The following is a 22,882-nucleotide window of genomic DNA, read 5'->3' as shown; positions in this document are numbered from 1 at the left end:
GTATACTGGTTAATGGGTATTTTCTGGACAGTAGTTGTTTGGAACATTTCTTTTAATATTTTAGTTTTATAACCACCCTTTGACATCAGTAACAAATAATAACTACCGTTGTTATGTATGTTTTATTATCTTTGAAAAGTTAGTGGGTAAAAACATAATGTTAATGCTTATTGTATGAAATACATGTGATTATGTTATTATAGCGCAGCCAAATTAAATTGAACATTAAAAGTATGAGTATATACAGATGTTTATAAAATATTAATTACAAATAGCATTAATTGCAACACCCAGTTGTTTTTAACAATTTGTAACGATTTATTTATATGTCACTACTAAGATGATCATTGTATTACGCATTGTGGAATGTGACCGTTTATTTAAACCTATTGAAGGTTGTGTACATCTGTAGCATTGTGCTGATAAATACATTCTCAAGTCTGTTTTCTTGGATAAACTAGTGCTGGATGTCCTAGTCAAGGTCCATTCAGTGCCTGCTGAGTTTGAAGATATGCATTGATGTATTTCAACATTTCGGGAATGGGACAGGTGCCCTTTGGATTGGAAAAAATCATGTTGTTTTGAATAAATTTGGGAATGTGGCATGATTTTTGCTTTCAAGTATCTTACTGACAATTTGTACCTTTTTAGAATGAGGCCCAAATTTGATAAACAACAAAACAAGGTTTACCTGGAATCCCAAGACAGATAAAGTATCCATGACAACATTGCAAATTCCATTTCACTATATGAGAATTTTTCTGGGAAAGCTGGGCTTAATACAAAGATTAGCCTAGATCCCAGATAAGCCTGTGCAGTCTGCTAATTAAGGACGACACTTTCTGCCTAGACCTGTGCAGTCTGCTAATTAAGGACGACACTTTCTGCCTAGACCTGTGCAGTCTGCTAATTAAGGACGACACTTTCTGCCTAGACCTGTGCAGTCTGCTAATTAAGGACGACACTTTCTGCCTAGACCGGCTGTGCAGTCTGCTAATTAAGGACGACACTTTCTGCCTAGACCTGTGCAGTCTGCTAATTAAGGACGACACTTTCTGCCTAGACCTGTGCAGTCTGCTAATTAAGGACGACACTTCTGCCTAGACCGGCTGTGCAGTCTGCTAATTAAGGACGACACTTTCTGCCTAGACCGGCTGTGCAGTCTGCTAATTAAGGACGACACTTTCTGCCTAGACCGGCTGTGCAGTCTGCTAATTAAGGACGACACTTTCTGCCTAGACCGGCTGTGCAGTCTGCTAATTAAGGACGACACTTTCTGCCTAGACCGGCTGTGCAGTCTGCTAATTAAGGACGACACTTTCTGCCTAGACCTGTGCAGTCTGCTAATTAAGGACGACACTTTCTGCCTAGACCGCTGTGCAGTCTGCTAATTAAGGACGACACTTTCTGCCTAGACCGGCTGTGCAGTCTGCTAATTAAGGACGACACTTTCTGCCTAGACCGGCTGTGCAGTCTGCTAATTAAGGACGACACTTTCTGCCTAGACCTGTGCAGTCTGCTAATTAAGGACGACACTTTCTGCCTAGACCTGTGCAGTCTGCTAATTAAGGACGACACTTTCTGCCTAGACCTGTGCAGTCTGCTAATTAAGGACGACACTTTCTGCCTAGACCTGTGCAGTCTGCTAATTAAGGACGACACTTTCTGCCTAGACCGGCTGTGCAGTCTGCTAATTAAGGACGACACTTTCTGCCTAGACCGGCTTGTGCAGTCTGCTAATTAAGGACGACACTTTCTGCCTAGACCGGCTGTGCAGTCTGCTAATTAAGGACGACACTTTCTGCCTAGACCGGCTTTTTTGTTAAGAAAAGACTTCCTTTCAACCAAAAATTCAATATAAGCAGAAAGTGTCTTCCCTGATAAGCCTGTGTAGACTGTACAGGCTAATTGTTGACAACACTTCACGCACATGCATCAGTCCCAGTTTTCCCAGAAAGGGGATTATATGAGTCGCGTTCTGAGAAAGCTTGGCTTAATGCATGTGCATAAAGTGTCGTCCCAGATTAGCCTGTGTAGTCTGCACAGGCTAATCAGGGACGACACTTTCCGCCTTAATTGGATTTTTGCTAAGAAGAGACTTCATTTAAACGAAAAATGTCATAAAAGCGGAAAGTGTTGCACAGGCTAATCTGGGACAAACTTTAGGCACATGCATATGCCCAGTTTTCTAAGAAATAAGAAATAATCATATAATCTGTTATCCTTATATATGCCTCTCTAATCCGGCCATTGCAGACCCAGAGAAGGCGTGTCATCGCTGCTGCAAGTCCAAGCATTCGGAGGGACAATGCACTAGTATTAACCAAACACTGTTACCAGATGGGAGACCTTGCTACCAGGGAATATGTCAGCAGGTAAACTGAAGGCTTGGAATAAACCAGAAGCCAAGTAACCAACAGACTCTAAATTTTCAGTGGAGCCTAGATTTTCTAAAAAAGCTTGCATGTCATCTCTACAAGAGTTGTTGATAGAACAAGGTTGGCTGATGGTGGCCAAAATATTAGCTTATTCTGTAAAATTTAGTTTGTAATTAAATGATTGTCAAGAATATGTTGTTTCACTTTGTTATTTCCTTAAGAGAATTTATCAGTAGCAAGTTAAGTGATTATACCATATGTCAGTCAGTATAGTCGGTATAGCATGACAAAAATGAATTAATACAAATCAAACACACCTTGTCATGCACTTTTCCTCTGAGATCCCAATCTGAATTTGGATGAAGCTTTGTATTCTTATTCTTCATTGCCATGTCCAGTTGTGCATAATGACAGAACATAGCAATATGCTGCTTTTGTAAAGAGTTATCATTCTTTAAAAATTTTCAGTTTACACCTCCCTTTCCAGCAGGGTTCGCACAGACCTTGAAAAGTGCTTGAATTTCAATGTTCTCCTTGAAAAGTGCTTATAAAGGCTGTGGAGTGCTTAAAAAGTGCTTATTTGCATATAAAACTTAAAAATGCTTGAAAAGTGCTTATTTTGGGCTTCAAAAGTGCTTGAAAAAAGTACCAAGGGTAAAAAATATAATTTCATATCTTTACCATTAGTCCGAAGTCGTAGGTTTTTCACACTTTTATATGACGGTTCTGATCTGTTCGTACTGGCAGGTACTGGATCGATACGGGTCGGTACGGGTTTTAGAATGTAAGGGAGGCAACTACTACTAATCTTCCGCCAATTGGTCTAATTCGGGTTTTTTTTGTACGCATTATGCAAATTATAATACAGTGCTGGCAAGTTGAAATATGCCAGCAAATAAGTGCATTTTTCAGAAAGGGTGGCTTTTGAAGTACCCTTGGGTTGTTGACAACGCCGATTCTAAAGTCAAAGCATCTTTTAAGTATGCAGAACAGATATAGAGATCGCTAGTACTGGGGGAATCCGTGTTGAAAAGCCACCAGAAGAGTGCATTTAGAACATTTAGAATACATATTCAACACAAATAACAGGTTTTGTTTTGGTATGTGTAATGCCTTTGGTCAAATACTATATCATAATGAAATATCTTACTTTTGATTAAACAGTTGTTACTGTAGCAGGGTAGTGCCAACTGTTGTAAGTCACGTAGAATGTTAAGCAAGAAGATACCAATTAAGCGAAAATGTTGTCAGTATTGGACACAGAATAATATACAGTTTTCAGTAGGTTGAACTAAAAAAGTGCTTGAATTGGATTTTTTCCCTTGAAAAGTGCTTAAAAAGTGCTTGAATTTCATTGGAGAAAATCTGTATGAACCCTGTCCAGTTTTAAGGACCTAAATTTTGTCTTATAAAAAACATACTTTCATTGCCATACTTGCCTTCATTAACCCAGAAGGAAGTAAACAAAATGTTTCGGAATTGATCAGTACCAATTTAAATGTTAGGTAAATATTTGACCAATTTCAATCAAGCATATGCTGTGCATTTTCACAGCATTTGAATGTTTGTATTTTCAATTCAGGGATCCTGCAAAAAGCAGCGGCAAGATATGGTCCAGCGACTCTTTGATATCATACAAGATATTACACCTGATCAGTTTGGTAGGTAGACATTGTAATCAGATTCTCAACAGAATCAGGGAGTATACTGGCGCAACAAATGAGAGGGTGACCAAGTTGATATAAAGTTCATTTGGCGTTGAGAATCAATTTTAGATTGCAATAACAAAATTTATTTTAATGACATTTTTTGGAGTGAAACTCAAATTAGCTTTAAATAACTTTGATTTAGTATAGCGTGATATGAAGGCATTAAAAAAACTTTTTTAACAGAATTTAATTTGTGAACACCAAATTGCAAACATGAATTAGAAAAAATTAATGCAATGACAAAAGCAATCAAAAATAGGTGTCTGAATGTTTTGTGAACACTGGGCCTTGATTCACCATGGATGACTGTTCATAGACACAAACTTGTCTACCTAAGAACCCCTAATCTTACCAAACGTAAAACATTAAACACATGTAATGTATTGCATGTGATACTTAGGCAATAAACTTTTTTATTTGGTGGAATTTGTTGCCAATAATCATTTCAATGCACAATTATATATAATTTTAATTGAACTTATTATGTATGCTTTTGCTAGCATAATACTATGTAACCTATATATAATATGCACAAATATATAGTCCAGTTTAGTTTAGTAATACAAAGTATAGAATTGGAAAAATAGCTTGTGAAATTTTAATTAAGAGAGTTTGTACTTTCAATATATATTTTACTGATTGATCAAGCATGATTTAGTGAAGAACATTGGCATTACGTAATATTAAAGTACAAGTTTATGGCAAGGGCATACTTGAATTTATAATGTATTTATTTGTGTGCATTAATATGTATTAGGGATTTAGCTAAAGCAAATGGCAGGGTTTTATTCAACCCATTTTAAAATGTTCCAGCCTTTTTTGTCCCTTTTTTATTTGTCAATGTTCTCTAAAATACAGACATGCCCTACGTGCTTTGATTGCTTTATAGAATACAGTATTACTTGGTGTTAACATCAAACAATTTTTAATAAAGTACATACGTCATGGAATATATGCTGAATAGATACTTGAATTTAAATACTTTTGTGAAAACGGTACAATGAAGGCACTTACAATGTTAACACTTACAATACAACAATTCTTCACTAAAGAGGTTGACCATGCCCCTTTTTGGAGACCCTGCCAGTTTTTATTGAAGCTAAATAACTAATATATGGTATATCGTGAAGTGTCTTTCGACATCAAAATCTCATTCGTAAATTGAATTGTTATGTTGATTTCCTCAATGTCTTTAAAATTGTTCCAATGTTGTGTTTGTGTCCGTTTCAGTTGCCTTCATGAGGAGTAACATTGTGGGTACAGTCATTGTTCTCTCCCTAATCATCTGGATACCAGTGAGCTGCTTCATTAGCTTCCATGTAAGTTGTCTCCCCTGTCTTTCACTAATTCTGTCATAGTTCTGTCCCTTATCATCTGGATACCAGTGAGCTGCTTCGTTAGCTTCCATGTAAGTTGTCTCCCCTGTCTTTCACTAATTCTGTCATAGTTCTGTCCCATATCATCTGGATACCAGTGAGCTGCTTCGTTAGCTTCCATGTAAGTTGTCTCCCTTGTATTTCACTAATTCTGTCATAGTTCTGTCCCTTATCATCTGGATACCAGTGAGCTGCTTCATTAGCTTCCATGTAAGTTGTCTCTCTTGTCTTTCACTTATTGAAAGGTTGCCCCCCTTAACCTGGGGATCCCGCTCGCAGAAATCTTTTTGGAGCAAAATTAATCTTCAAGATGTTTATTAATTCTGTATGAATTCTTTGTTCTGAAATGTAGTGATTTCAAGGGTTTTATGAAGAAAGAGTTGTAGTAAAATTAAAATTTATTTTGCATAATGGCCTTAACCCAGTGGACTTTGTTGAATTGCCTTATTTCATGTGATTTCCTGGCCATTCGGGGAGAGAGCAATCTGGTCAAATTAGGATTTTTTGTAATTGACAAAATGTAATTAATTGCATTTGTTTTTCACCAAATATTTACCCATTAAAATTTTTGTATTTGTATGTATAAAACATTTGTATTATCAATCATTAAACAAGGCATTGTGAGTTAATAACAACCCTGGGTACAGTAGACTCTGCCAATACCGGACTCACCGAATACCGGAAAACTCCCGATTCCGAATGGTCGGGCCATTCCCGTATTTTCGCCTTCTATTTCTTTGTAAAAAAATGTTGAATAAACCGAACTCTCTCAAAACTGGAAACCGAACGGATATCTCCTTGAATTTCCTCATTTTTAACGTTAAATACACCGGACGGTCCAAATCTCAAGATTCCCGAGGCGTGTAAATTACAATACCTAGTCAGCACAGCTCGCGCATTTATCGATAATCGGATTAAACATACCACAAAGGTGTCAAGTCATTACTGCGCTATTGAAGGCCGATTAAAGAATGTAAAACAAACTGTGAATGTCTATTATAGACGTGCGGTAACACCAAAAAGTGATTGACGCGATCGCTTTATTAAGCTTATGATAAACAGTTAAATTACAAATTTAATGCATGCCGTTGCGACGATCACTTTCTTGTGATCTTCTCTGGTAGTTGAAAAGATCTTATAGCCATTTTTAAACGCTTAAATGATTTTGACAAGACTTGCTGAGGTTTGTGTGTGTGTGTATGTTTTGTGAAATGTGTTATGCCTTGAATAATAAATCGTGTGTCCACAACAATCGTATTTGTGTCGTAATTCGTCAAAATTGTCCGTCAGCTTTGGGCTAGTGTCTGGTTTATGGCCTTTTATCTTAAAGAGCATGAAAACTTCTGAACTTGAAGCCAAAGGCTGAATGGTGAATTACAGAATAAGCCCAGATTATGGCCCCATGGAACCCGTAGCCACATGAAAGAAATAAAAAAAAGTTAAAGCGGGTATATACGATTTTTTATATGTGTTTAATTGTTATATATTGATAAAATATGTCAAAATAATACAAAATAGGCAAGAAAAATTATACATTAAAGCCGAATTTCATAAAATGCAGCAAAGACAAATTAGCGCCCCGAGCCGATAGTGACGTACATATTTTCCTACAATAACAGAAGCATTCGTCTTTGTATTAGGATCGGAGATAGTGTTCGTGTGTCGTATGAATAGATATCGTTGCAGGAATTCAAATAAACCGTTAAACTAAGTTTAGATGCACATCGTACATGTATGGTATACATGCTGGCGAATTCGGCTGTACAGCCGTTTTCAATTTCAGAATTAAATATCTGGCTTATTTCGCATTTTTCGACACATGTTCTTCTTAACTTTTATTTTAATTTATATTGAAATATATATATAATAAGTTTTTTACACAGTTTATATAAATTCATAAATATTTGACAAAATCGTATATACCCGCTTTAAGGAAAACCATGGAATATTTTAACATTTCTAAGAAGGACATTTTTTGTTAAATCATTATAAGTACATAACAGGTGTTTAACCTGAGATAGGTTTGGCAGACTGATGATATAGATAGACAACATTGACTTGGCATCGTGAACTCAATTCACAAACAATTCAGAGGGGGTAATCACGTGACAAACAAAATGGCGACGTCCATGTCGAGGCAGGTATTTTTCGTCTTTTATACCCTTTATTACTTGTATTATTATTTTTATTCTGCTCACTTTCCAGCCGTATAAGGAAGAAATTTACTGGCTTTTATTTCATAGTAGTATTCGCTCTATATCTCGACTTTACTCTGTGCGAAATTTCTTAGCGAGATGACCTAATGATGGCTCCACTAAGAACATTTGCGGGGAGTAAAGTAGAGTTATGAAGCCAATTCAAATACGAAATAAACGCTAATCACCTTTTTATTGATATAGCTGGAAAGTGAGCGTCATTTAAAAAATAAACAGAAGTAATAAATGGTATAAAAAGGCGAAAAATAATTGTCTCGGTATGGACGTCGCCTTCTTGACTATCACATGATTACCCCCTCTAACAATTGTACTCATTGTTAGCTAGGCTGTTTTCGGAGAAAACCCAAGGTATTGTCATAGCCTCCTTGTCGTCCGCCGTCCGGGCGTCGTGCTAAAACCTTTACATTGGCTCTAAATTTAAGTGCTTCCACTTACAACTCTGAAACTTCATATGTACATGCACCTTGATGAGTTCTAAACGCCACACCCATTTTTGGGTCACTAGGTCAAAGGTCAAGGTCACTGTGACCTCTTATATACAACTTTAACTTTGCCTCTAACATCATAGTGCCTCCACCTACAACTTTGAAACTTCATATGTACATCCACCTTGATGACTTCTACGCGCCACACCCAATTTTGGGTCACTAGGTCAAAGGTCAAGGTCACCGTGACCTCTAATATAAAACTTTAACTTTGCCTCTAACATCACAGTGCTTCCACCTACAACTTTGAAACTTAATATGTACATGCACCTTGATGAGTTCTACACTCCACACCCATTTAAGGGTCACTAGGTCAAAGGTCAAGGTCACTGTGACCTCTTTTATGAAACTGTTACTTTGCCTCAAACATCATAGTGCTTCCACCTACAACTTTGAAACTTCAATATGTACATGCAATTTGATGACTTATACACGCCACATCCATTTTTGGGTCACTAGGTCAAAGGTCAAGGTCACTGTGACCTTTAAAATATTTATTTTTTTTTAATCTGACAAGCTTTCACAGCCGAGCGTGGCACCTGTTATTCAGTGCTCTTGTTTTATGAATTTGCTATTACTTTTTGCGCGAGATATATGAAACCATAACAGCATTTTTGGTGCAGTTATTAAAATCAATCACAATTGCTTCCAGAAATGAAATTGATTTATTCTTCATAATTATATTTTAATAATTTTGAGCAGAAAGGCCAGTGCAAGGTTAATATTGGCGCACAATACTATATGGAAAATTTGTTATACCTATAAACGGCAATGTGAGAACTCTGCACTTTCATATTTCAGGATAAGAAGGTAGTTAAAAAGGAGAAAGAAAGACGAGACTGGATGAATAAATCTGTGAGTATATTTTGTTATGAAAATAACAAACTGAAAGCAAAAAGGTAAAAGCAACTTGTTTTTAGCTCACCTGAGCACAACATGCTCATGGTGAGCTTTTGTGATCGCCTTTTGTCCGTTGTCCGTTGTGCGGCGTCAACATTTGCCTTGTTAACTCTCTAGAGGTCACATTTATTGTCCAATCTTCATGAAATTTGGTCAGAAGATTGGTCTCAATGATATCTTGGATGAGTTCGAAAATGGTTACGTTTGCTTGAAAAACACGGCTGCCAAGGGGCGGGGCATTTTTCCTTATATGGCTATAGTAAAATCTTGTTGACACTCTAGAGGCCACATTTATTTTCCGATCTTCATGAAACTTGGTCAGAATATTCATCCCAATAATATCTTGGACGAGTTAGAAAACGATGTCGGTTGGTTGAAAAACATGGCCGCCAGGGGGCGGGGCATTTTTCCTTATATGGCTTTAGTAAAACCTTGTTAACACTCTAGAGGCCACATTTATTTTCCGATCTTCATGAAATTTGCTCAGAAGATTTGTCTCAATGATATCTTGGATGAGTTCAAAAATGGTCACCTTTGCTTGAAAAAACATGGCTGCCAAGGGGAGGGGCATTTTTCCTTACTGTATATGGCTATAGTAAAATCTTGTTAACACTCTAGAGGCCACATTTATTGTCCAATCTTCATGAAACTTGGTCAGAAGATTCATCTCAATAATATCTTGGACGAGTACGAAAACGATGCCGGTTGGTTGAAAAACAACCTTCAGCTCACTATTGAGGCCACATTGTTCCAATCTTTATTAACCTTGGTCAGAATGTTTATGTAAACAATATCTAGGACATGTTTTAATCTGGGTAATGTATATATTAGGGATGGGAAGGAATACTGAAAATGATATTTGAATATTCGTTTGTCATTATTAAAATATATTAGAATATTCCATTTTTAAACCATATATTAAAATGTCTGATCTTATGACCGTCCAGAGCAACATACTAGTTCATGTTGCCACTAATACCACTATACATCGTATCATATGTGCAGCTTTGGAAAACTTGATAGAGTAATAAATTTAGGAAAAAGATTATTGATATATGTTCTTTCTTTTAAATAAATACTGTTTATTTTCATAAGACATAAGATATTTCAAGGAAACACATTACCGACCATAATTCTGATTTATTTCAATCCTTGTAATTGATTCGAATTACTTCTGATTGATAATATTTATGCTTTTGTTTTCGCTATTTTTTCTGAAAATAAGAACAGCGACACTTTAATTGGTTAATATTTGAGTAACTAAATTCTTATTAAATATACATTGATTTAATATATGGATAAAGCATTCAAAACAAACATGCCATACGACTCGAGCTCAGTGAGACAGTGCGGTTTTGGCCCGACGTCCTGATATGATTAAATTTGTCCCGATATTCGTAAAATAAGACGTATGTTTTGTAAATTAACAATAAAATTCGCTAAACAAGGTCTGTCTTGGTAAAACCACAGACTTTAGATCTAAATATACGCTCCGTGGTAAAACGACACTTTATCAGCAATTCATCTGCAAATTATTGATTTTATCAGGCATTCACACCATGGTGTTTTAGGATATGGGACGCTAATTGCTATTGATAGATGTGTCGCACTGAAATAAAAGCCAACTTCGGCCCAATCAAGTCCAAAGATACTGTGTATTATACCACTGGAGGTTAAAAGACCTGTCAAAATACAGCTTTGGTATATCAAACAAATTGAATGCTTATCGATACACATAGATGTTACACAAAGTTAATAATCATTTTCTACTGGTTATTCAAAAATAGTTTGTACATATTGCATCAATATAAATTTTAAGTAAATTGGCGATTGATCCCTCTCCTTATACCCTCCCTTTTGCTAATTATCATCTCTCGCATCGATGGCAACTGTAATCAAAACAATGACTTATACAGGAAAGTTGTCTGCACTTAACCTGAACTGCGACTTTGTACATGTACTTATAACTTTTTAGAAGTATCTGTGCATAAAAATAGATTGTTGGAATGTGAATTTTGGATCTGAATATTATGCCGATTTTCGAATATTCGCATATTCGGCCCCATCCCTAGTATACATGTATATCACAAAACAAGGACATCAAGTCAAATCCTAGAAGAACTTTATCACTCTTGAAGCCGTGTTTATGACTTGATGAAACTTGGTCAAAATGTTAAACTTGACAATATCTAAGCCAAGTTTGAATCAGGATGCTTTGTCTAAAAGTAAGGTCACAAGGGCAAAACTTACAAAACACATACATGTGTATAACAACAATAAAATTAACAATTTTGACTCAATCATAAGTAAACATGGTCGCAATGTTTTTCTCGATAAAATCAAAGCCATGTTTGAATCAAGCTCAAAATGGATTATAATCTAGAGGACCGGGTCGAGTCTTTGAACTCAGTTGAGCACTTCTGGCATAGACCTGTTTTCATTTCTTCTTCAGAACACGAACTTCACTTCAATTGATGACGCTTTCCACATTAAACCTGCTACAACTCCAGTTCTGCGTCCAAGAATGTATGTGCGAAACCAAGCCAGATGGCCCGAACATCTAAACCCAAGTGGAGATAAGCCTGTTCTTGAGCCTGTGGTTGCAAAGCCACTACGTACGAGCCCACGATTGCAGATTAAAGCGCCTGGCTTTGATGTAGTGCCACAATTTACATACAGCCAAAGCGATAGAGATTTCGGTTTTAATCCACCAGATGGCATAGATGATGGAAAGGAGACAATCTTATGAAGGCCTTTTATAGTTTTTATAGGGTTTAGTAAGGTTTTACAATTGCAATTTATGTTTGTTTTTTAGGAGATGTCATGCAACATGATTTTAAACTTTGGTGATAGGCCTTTAGTTATACATGACGGAGAGATTGCAGACACTTGTTATTCGAAAGCTTTTTAACCTTGGTATGATGTATGTAATTACAACATTACCATGATACGAGTGTTGTATAATAATGGATTCTGGTTCTGGGAATACTGGGCCGACTGTATGTGCATAAAGTGTAATCCCACATATAAGGCTGTGCAGTCTTGCAAAAGCTAATCAGGGACAACAATTTCAGCTTTTATGGAATTTTTCCTTTGGAGAAAGTCTCTTTTTAACAAAAAATCAAGCTTAGGCAGATTGCACAGGCTTATCTTGGATGACACCTCAGGCGCATGCATTAAGCATTAAGTGTTTCGAGAACAAAGTTCAATTAAAAAATTGAGTAAGTGTTCAGTACCAAGTAAATAATGATGGCATGTGTTGACTTCTGGTGAAGATTTAATTGAACTTGCTGTTAGCAGTTCGGAATGTTAGAAAACTATTGATTTTATGGAATTCAGAAGGACTTATATTGAATTTCAATATTTATATTAAAGTAACATTACTACTCAAAATCAACAAACATTTCGTACAATGTTTCGTAAAATAAACTTAGCCAATTAAAAATCAGTGTTCCTTATGGCAATTGCTGAAATTTCAACGCCAGATGTGGTCTAATAAAATAGATGTTTGTAGATACAAAATGCTCATTTTTATTATTGTTTTGCATACTTACGGTAATTCCATTTTAATTTCCTGCAACGTTGTCTATTCATAGGACACATGAACACTAACATGGCGTTTGTGTGTCGTATGAATAGATATATTCGCGGGAAATTAAAATGGAATTAATTGTGTCACAAATAAATAAAAACGAGCATTTTGTATCTACAAAAATGTATGTAATCATATCACATCTAGCGTTGAAATTGTGGCTATTGCTATAAGGAACTCTAATTTTTTAGGTGTTAACTTTATTTTACGAAATACTTTACGATATTTTCGTTGATTTTATAGAAGTTTTAAAGCTTTATTATCTGATATTAAAAAATTAGGCATATAAACACTGAAAAGTCAATTTCAGTGAAATGCAGACAAGTTTGTGCTTTTTAAAAAAAGGATAGCAAAATGTTGCTCTAAAAACATATTTTTTATGATATTTTGAAGTCTGTCCATATTCAGGAGGACTTAACAGGAATAAACTCACAATATTATTATAGTTGTTAAGCGATCTTTTGACGAAACATGGCTTTGTGAATGTTGCTGTAAGAGATTGGAAAGAAACACTTTTCTATTTAAAAAATTCAGTTATGAATTTTGGGTTTATTCCATGTCTTCCATGACAATATACATATTCTGATGCCAGTGTGTATGTTTCCAAATTTATAATATAACTGTCGAAATTTCAGACATGCTCTTAATCGTCAAAGGTTGAAATTCTTACATGTTAGTGAATTTACTTTCAATATCATTGTTTAACCTTTTGCATGCTGGGAAATTTGTAGTCTGCTAAAATGTCGTCTGCTGAATTTAATGCCTGTGTGTAAAGTGTTGTCCCTGATTAGCCTTTGCAGTCTGCACAGGCTAATCAGGGACAACACTTTACACATAAACTGGATTTTTGCTTAGAAGAGACTTTGTAGACGAAAAATATCATTAAAGCAGAAAGTGTCGTTTCTGATTAACCTTTGCGGACGTCACAGGCTAATCTGGGACGACACTTTACGTACATGCATTAAACCGCCTTTCCACAGAGTACAGCTCAAAGTGATATGTGGTACGAATTTGAAATCTGATCTGATCTCTTGTACTTTTAAATGTGTGATCTTTTGTTTCCATGTATTGTGGGTAGCATTTGTTTTATATTTCTTCAGTCTAGACATCCTTGTAATATTGTAACCTCACTGTATGCTATAAGAGAGATTTAATGAAGTTTTGGGATGACATGGCCATTTTTACTTCACCTCTCTGTATGCCCCCGCAGCTATGTAAAAGAGAGAATACTGGAGTCACCATGAACATCTGTCCATGGTGAGCTTTTGTGATCGCTTTTTGTCCGTCGTCCGTTGTGCGTTTTGCGGCCTTGTTAACTCTCTTGAGGCCACATTTATTGTCCAATCTTCATGAAATTTGGTCAGAAGATTGGTTTCAATGATATCTTGAATGAGTTCGAAAATGGTTACGTTTGCTTGAAAACCATGGCTGCCAAGGGGTGGGGCATTTTTCCTTATATGGGTATAGTAAAATCTTGTTAACACTCTAGAGGCCACATTTATTGTCTGATCTTCATGAAACTTGGTCAGAAGATTTATCCCCATAATATCTTGGACGAGTTCAAAAATGATGCCGGTTGGTTGAAAAACATGGCCCCCAGGGGTCGGGGCATTTTTCCTCATATGGCTATAGTAAAACCTTGTTAACACTCTAGAGGCCACATTAATTTTCCGATTTTCATGAAACTTGGTCAGAAGATTTGTCCTACTAATATCTTGGATGAGTTCAAAAATGGTAACCTTTGCTTGAAAAACATGGCTGCCAGGGGGCGGGGCATTTTTTCTTATATGGCTATAGTAAAATCTTGTTAACACTCTAGAGGCAACATTTACTGTCCGATCTTCATGAAACTTGGTCAGAAGATTCATCCCAATAATATCTTGGACGAGTTCAAAAATGATGCCGGTTGGTTGAAAAACATGGCTGCCAGGGGGCAGGGCATTTTTCCTTATATGGCTATAGTAAGACCTTGTTAACACTCTTGAGGCCACATTTATTTTCCGATCTTCCTGAAACTTGGTCAGAAGATTTGTCCCAATAATATCTTGTTATCTCAGGTGAGCGACTTTGGACCTTCCAGGCCCTCTTGTTTCAAATGTAGGAAAAGCTATAACTAAAAACTGAACCAATAATACAAAAATTAGGATTGTTATACAAACATTGTGGCAAGTCTGGCTGTTGGAAACTGTTTTGTACGCCCTACAACATGTAATTGTGCATGTGCAATTTGTATTATTCTTTTTTAAAATTGCTCAAGTTGACCCCATTTTTAGCTCGGCTGTTTTCGGAGAAAACCTGAGGTATTGTCATAGCCAGCTAGTCGTGTCCTAAAACATTAACATTTTTTCAACCTTTTGAACATTGGTTCTAAAATGAAAGTGCTTCCACCTACAACATTGAAACTTCATATGTAGCTGCACCTTGATGAGTTCTACATGTCACACCCATTTTGGGATACTAGGTCAGAGGTCAAGGTCACTGTGACCTCTAAAAAAAATAAAAATCTGACAAGCTTTCATTTCTTCAAAACTGCACTCACAGCCAAGCGTTGGCACGGGTTATGCAATTAATGCTCTTGTCAATTTAACATTTCTATGACGAGATTATGAAAACTTGCTACATATTACAGCGTACAACATCAGGTGTATTTGCCACCATTGTGACAAAGCCCTAGTTATAAAAAGTGTAATGGTTAGTTTTGCACACCATCTTATTTGAGTTTCACACCGTAGCAGTATGGTTGATATTCCTCATATCTAATGTGCAATATGTTAGATGTATTTTGCATGTGTGATAGTTAAGTTAGTTTGCACCATACTATAATCCATACTCGGAGCAACAGGGATAGGTTACACTGTACGTAAATATTTAGTCTATGTTATCATTAGTGAGTCACAGAATTTCATAGTTAGCTATTTGTGAAATTATCTCTGACTAAAGCATATATTTTAATGCTACCGGATCAATAGATCAGGGGTATATTGTTTTTGGCTTGTCTGTCTTTCTTTCTGTCTGTCATTCTGTCCCAAAACTTTAACCTTACAGTAAAGTTTTGCAATAACTTTTGAAATAATGAACATAGCAACTTCATATTGTGCATGCATGTGTATCTCATGGAGCTGCACATTTTGAGTGGTGAAAGGTCAAGGTCATCCTTCAAGGTCAAAGGTCAACAACAACAAAAAGCGGCGCATTAGGGGGCATTGTGTTTCAGACAAACACATCTCTTGTTAGCTCATCTATTTTTTGAAAAAAAATTATGAGCTATTGTCATCACCTTGGCGTTGGCGTCGGCGTCTGTAAGTTTTGCGTTTAGGTCCACTTTTCTCAGAAAGTATCAATGCTATTGCATTCAAACTTGGTACACTAACTTACTATCATGAGGGGACTGGGCAGGCAAAGTTAGATAAATCTGGCATGCATTTTGACAGATTATGTGCCCTTTTTATACTTAGAAAATTGAAAATTTTGGTTAAGTTTTGTGTTTAGGTCCATTTTATTCCTTAAGTATCAAAGCTATTGCTTTTATACTTGAAACACTTACTAACTATCATAAGGGGACTGTGCAGGCAAAGTAATGTAACTCTGACTGGCATTTTGACAGAATTATGTGCCCTTTTTATACTTAGAAAATTGAAAATTTGGTTAAGTTTTGTGTTTAGGTCCACTTTATTCCTACAAAGCTATTGCTTTCATACTTGCAACACTTATTAACTATCATAAGGGGACTGTGCAGGCAAAGTTATGTAACTCTGACTGGCATTTGGACGGAATTATGGGCCCTTTATACTTAGAAAATTGAAAATTTTGTTAAGTTTTGTGTTTTGGTCCACTTTACCCCTAAACTATCATAGATATTGCTTTCATACTTGGAACACTCGCAAACTATCATAAGGGTACAGTAAAAGGACAAGTTGCATAACTCTGGTTGTCATTTTTACCGAATTATGGCCCTTTTTTGACTTAGTAACTTTGAATATATGGTTAAATTTTGTGTTTCAATCCACTTTACTTCTAAAGTATCAAGGCTATTGCTTTCAAACTTCAAATACTTTCATGCTATCATGAGGTTACTGTACCTGGCAAGTTGAATTTTACCTTGACCTTTGAATGACCTTGACTCTCAAGGTCAAATTATTAAATTTTGCTAAAAATGCCATAACTTCTTTATTTATGATTAGATTTGATTGATACATAGACAAAACTACTCTTACCTGACATACCACAATAGACTCCACCCAAACCATCCCCCGTGTCCTCCCCCCCCCCCCACCCCCCCCCCACCCCCGAATCCCCCCCCCCCCTATTTTTTTTTTTTTTTAAAGATCATCTCACAAATGACCACCACACCCTCACACTATACTATACCGCCCCCACCCCACCCCCAAATTGTTTTTTTTTAAACAGTTAAAAAACACAAATATTTATTTTTATTATTTTATGTTTGAAATACCGTCCAACCATTGCACCCAAGAATACCCCCCCACCTCCCCCCCCCCCCCCCCCCCCCCGAATAATCCCCCCCCCCCCCTATTTTTTTTTTTTTTTTTAAGATCATCTCACAAATGACCACCTCACACTACACTATACCCCCCCACCCCATCCCCCCCCTCCCCGAATCCCCCCACCCTAATTTTTTTTTTAAGATCATCTCACAAATGACCACCACACCCTTACACTATGCTATACCCCCCCCCCCCCCCCATATACCCCCCCCCCTCAATTTTTTTTTTTTAAGATCATCTCACAAATGACCACCACACACTCACACTATACTATACCCCCCCCCCCCCCCCACCCCCCCCCCCCCCAATTTTAATTTTTTTTTGAAACGGTTAAAAAAAACAAATAATTATTTTTATTATTTTATGTTTGAAATACTGTCCAACCATCACACCCAAGAATACCCCCCCTCCCGAATTCCCCCCCCCCCACCCGAATTCCCCCCCCCCCCCCGATTTTTTTTTTTTTTTTTAAGATCATCTCACAAATGACCACCACACCCTCACACTATACCCCTCCCCCCCACACCCCAACCCCCAATTTTTATTTTATTTTTAAACGGTTTAAAAACACAAATATTTATTTTTATTATTTTATGTTTGAAATACCGTCCAACCTTCGCACCCAAGAAACCCCCCCCACTCCCCCCCCCCCCCACCCCGAATTTTTTTTGCATTTTTTTTTCTCGCATTTTTGGAAGATAATGTAATAAATGTCCACGTCCCCACACTATACACCCCTCTTCACTCCACCCCTCCCTCCTTTGTGATTGAAAATGAGAGTCCCTTCACCTTTAAAAAGAAAATAGATGAGCGGTCTGCACCCGCAAGGCGGTGCTCTTGTTAAAGCATGAAACAACACAATCTGCAAATAAATCAATTAAAATTAATGCTTTTAATAAATATATGGCCACATTGAAATTTTATAATATATTTCAAATATTTTTAATAACTTAAAATTAAATAGTGTGCACAAGTGTTAGTACATTTATTTCGTAAGTAGCTGAGTGACATTTTGCTCAGGTTTTATGACTAGAAACTATTTAACTACGGTAATTACTGGCAACATGAATAAAAATAACACACAATATGACTATCTGACTGATACACAGTTTACAAAGTATGTACTCGAATCAAGACTGGACTTTCAATAATTTTGTACAAAAATTGTCACTTGCTGACCATTGCTTAGAGCAATTAAATCCTATTATTTATAGATCATATCTAAATATTGTTTAGTTTTGAGTATGTATATTAGAATGGATAATGTTAAGGCCCGTTTCTGCTTTCACTGTCTTATAAAAATGTCAAACTTTATAAAAAGAAATGCTGATTATTTTACTTTCGCTCTTTCAAATAGTACAAATATCACAATAATATTGTCATCTTACGGAACTAAGTTTTATAATGGAAAGAAATTACTTTCAACTATGGATGGATTTGTAATTGACATGACGCCAACTGTCAATCAAATCCTTATCTAAGAATTGATCTACCAATCAGCGATCGATAAATCGGGCGCACGAGTTATCAACGAACTGTCCGCCATTTTCTAGACAAGCTATGTCTAGGTTCACTTTTATTGTAACGAGTTTCTTTTGATTTCCTCTTTTAAAACGTAGATTAAAAATGGTTTAACGGTGTCAATGGGGATTATGTAACTTGTACAATCGATATCCTGAAAGATTTGTTGGTGACATTGAATTTATATCGTTTCCAAAGCCGAAAAGAGATCTTGAGAAGTGTGAGTGATGCATAAATGCATGCGGTCGTCCCCACGAATGTCAACACTGTAAAAGACAATTGCAATATCTTTTTATCGAATATACTAGCAGATTTAAATAGTTTATGTTATCGATCTGATCATCGCATAATAGTTCATGTTTTTTAATAGTTTAACCAGTTACTAGGTGATTAATAGCAGCAATATTCATCTGCATTACTTTACGAGAAATAAAACCCAGCATGAAGCCTTATTCATGCTGTGTTTTATTACTCTGATAGTAATGGACTTAATTGTCATCATACATGTTATTTGAAGGTGACACATGTTATCTTATCTTATTAACGGTATCTACACATGTGCAGACATGTGGTGTCACCAATAAACGCCTTTTATCCACACTTGGAGCTCGAATGCCTAGTTCTCATTTTTTAAACGAGTTTCGTTTAATTTGTTCAGATAAAAACGGAAATGAAATATGGCAAAAACAGTGTAAATAGGGTTTATGCAAATCTGACATTTGGTATCCAGAAAGATAAGTTAGATGAATAAAATTTATACCGTTTCCAATGCGGAAATGCGGTCTTGACAAGAGCGAGTGGAAGCTTCAAGAATTAACGAGATCCCTCTTATAGAACATTAATTAATTTATTTTTTAAACTTGAAATATAAACATAAAAGCAATAACTAAGCATTTTTAAATATGAATTATGTCACGTGTGCATGTAAAATAATAGAGCATTTAGTACCCACCTCGTGTAACTTAACTAAATCCCCATTAAAGATCGAGTTTTGTGTGTGTCAAAAACAAGTGAAAACTATTTTGTTACTATTTTAATAAAGACGTATCGATAAATGCTATTGTAAAAGAGTTATTTATTACTGATAAAAGTTAACCAATAAATGCGGTAACTAGGTGGAAGTCGGAACCTGCTCGAGCGTCTGATATTGGTTGCTTTATTAATTAGCATGACCTAATTTCCCTTCGCACATCGCTAATTTACATCAGACAATGACCAAACTTATTGTGTTGTTTTGTGCTTTCAATTAAAGTTATTGATAAATGTCCCACAAGTACTCGTCGTCGAAAAGCGTGTAAAACTTCACCGAATTACCAGGAATGGAGCGCTATTTCGTGTCAAATACACAGGGAGGGGGAAATGTTTCGGTAATATTTTTGTAAATAACATGGGTAAATACCGGTGAAGTGTTAATTTATTGCTAATACCACCATGACACATAATAAGGGATTCGATTTCGGTAAACGCGCAAGCATTTGAGAGCGTGTTTAATATACTGATTTACACGTTATAAATAGCTGATGTTCTCTATAATCATATATTTTTTGCATTCGCAGAATAACTTAATGATATCAATCCCTTTACAAGTGTAAAGGGTGTTAACAAAGTCCATAAAAATCGTCAGGAATATCGCGTAAATCTATATGCAGTCTATAGGCAAAGAAGCCATTTTGGTGTTAGCTTGTCTAGGTTTGATAACCGCTAAGCCAAGTGATTAAGTGGGCTGAGCGATCATCGATAAGGCGTCATGTCAATTGTCATAGTTTCTTTGAAATAATGTCTTTCTTACTAATAAGTGTGTGAATATTTTCTATTACTCATAGAAAGTCTATATGAACCACTACCAATAGTATAATTTATATGAACAAATGTATGTTATATATATCCATATTCAATCTACATGAATTGTATAGTATATATACTGGTCAAACATGTAATGCCAAACTGACCTTATGCACGTTTTTCATTAGGTCTTAATCATGTCTCATTATAAATGAGTTGTGTTTTGAGTAAACTGGGCATAATGTATGTGCGTAAAGTGTCGTCACAGATTGGCCAGTGCAGTCCACACAGGCTAATCAGGGACGACACTTTCCACTGAACTGAATGTTCCGTTTGAAAAGACTTCCTTTCGATCAAAAATTCAATCAAGGGGAAAGTTTTTTTCCTGATTAGCCAATGTACACTGCACAGGCTAGCCAATGTACACTGCACAGGCTATGTACACTGCACAGGCTAATTAAATTAAGCTCAATTTTCTCAGACCATGGCTCAATTGTTTCGTGTACTATTGTTTAGATTTTAGGATTTAGTACTAGAATCTACAATATTTCCATTTATACTTATTCATTCCTTTGTTTTAAATACCTATTTTTCAAACATTTACTGTTTATGGTGATCAACATAAATTCTATATGCCTAGCATATATTATATCGTTCCAATATTTCCATTTGATATATTTACATATTTTTATGTTTCAGTTACCCCCATATGCCTTTAGATGTTATTTTCATTTTTTCTTTTATAATACATCTGGTGTACCATCTTTTGAATGAGTATTTGTATTTTAATAAAAACAATACACTCTTTTATTGTTTATGTGAAATACAACAATTTTAAAACGGGATGTTTTTAGCTCACCTTCGGCTATAGTGCTCAATGCGGAGCGTTTAAGATACTGAGTTGTCTGTCCATGGCCTTAGGTACATGCATAATATTTCTTTTAAAGACTTCTCCTCCAACAAAACTTCAATATAATTCTTGGATGAACCTCTTTCAAAGTTATTCAAATTGTTCTGGTTCATTGTATATTCAGTTCACCCAAGCTAAAAATATATTTGAAGAATGGAAACTGCAAAAGCTTCTTAAAGCACAAAGGTCAATGCTTTATTTTTTTGGGATGTGAACAGCCAAAAGGTCTTGTGGTGCTCAACTTAGTTTGTTTAAATCATGCCTAATGGTCACGTGATTTATAATGACTAATAACAAACTTAAACAAGAGATGTGTTTGTCAGAAACACAATGCCCCCTAATGCACCGCTTTTTTTTTCGGCGTAAGTTGCATAAGCCAGCTTTTCACCTTAGCCTGACCTTTGTAAGTGTCCAATAAAATTCCAATAAAATTTCCCGCGGCTAGGTACGAATGAATACACTTCATTTATTCCATTGGCTGATTTGAGTATACCGCCAGAACATTGGAAACATATCCGCGTCTTTGTAACACTGTTTTACTGTATGAAACAATTTTATCTCGAATGAAAAGGCTTAATAGATAGAACAGTTTTACACTCAATTCTTGACATCAATACAGTTTGTGCGTACACCTTTTATTTCCAGAGTATTACCAGCGCAAGAGCGTTTATACTTAAAAGGCTATGTTCTCATATTTAGTACTTACTTCCTTATTCCTGTCAACATGTTAACATGTAAAAGTATAAAGAGCAATGGAAGCGAGGCCTCACTTTAAAGCATTGCATTTCAACCCGCGAGGTATATCGGGTCAATTCGCGGACATTCAGAGTTTATATACAGGTCATCACCGGAGTTGGCGGCCAGTAAAATAATCGTTATATAATAAAGACGCTATCCGTGAACTAGGTGACCTGGAATTTTCTTTAGACCAGAAATATGTTAAATGAAGATATTCAGCAATATAATTATGGTATGTAAATAATAGATTCTTAATGTGTTTTCAACAATACAATGATAAATATTATTGTTGATAAATTTAACAATAATTATTCGTCCATATTGCTTAATGTACTAAAGTGATATTATGAGCATGTAACAGTTTATAGGTGTCTATCGCAACCGTTGATTATTTTTGATGTTTCTACTTCATATACACTTATATTATTTAATGCAGCATCATCATACTAAAACAATATACCAGAAAGAGAAAAATAATGCATTTGAATATCAACCGTACTTTCGTTTGACAACTCATCATGCGTTTACGAGTTGAACCTAAATTTAGTTTTAGTGCAGATTTGTTCATACGACACAAAGACACGAAATTGTTTTAATTTAATTGTGTTAATTCTTTTCAGCTCAATTCTACAGTGCAAAATGCCCATAATATCACTTTAAGCATTAGCACGATGATAATTGATACTGTTAATAATCGAATCAAATAGCAATGCCCGACAAACCACTAAAACAGGTTTGTTCGAAGAACGCGCCTATAAATACGGATACTT

At 35.9% G+C, this 22,882-nt stretch overlaps 1 protein-coding gene across 1 annotated transcript in view; it reads left to right on the top strand.

Annotated features, from left to right (window-relative positions):
• The window catches only part of LOC127831834 (ADAM 17-like protease), a 47,768-nt gene extending 34,360 nt beyond the window's left edge, over positions 1-13,408 (top strand). The window contains exons 18-22 of the mRNA XM_052356907.1: positions 2,257-2,375; positions 3,961-4,039; positions 5,318-5,406; positions 8,966-9,019; positions 11,517-13,408. Coding sequence (XP_052212867.1) covers positions 2,257-2,375; positions 3,961-4,039; positions 5,318-5,406; positions 8,966-9,019; positions 11,517-11,813 — 638 coding nt within the window. The 3' untranslated portion in view covers positions 11,814-13,408. The remainder of the gene's footprint in view (positions 1-2,256; positions 2,376-3,960; positions 4,040-5,317; positions 5,407-8,965; positions 9,020-11,516) is intronic.
• The last annotated feature ends 9,474 nt before the right edge of the window (positions 13,409-22,882 follow it).

Source organism: Dreissena polymorpha, chromosome 5 (assembly GCF_020536995.1).
Source record: "Dreissena polymorpha isolate Duluth1 chromosome 5, UMN_Dpol_1.0, whole genome shotgun sequence".
Lineage (NCBI taxonomy): Eukaryota > Metazoa > Mollusca > Bivalvia > Myida > Dreissenidae > Dreissena > Dreissena polymorpha.
Note: the sequence above shows the minus strand (reverse complement) of the source record. Positions and strands in the feature narration are given on the sequence as shown.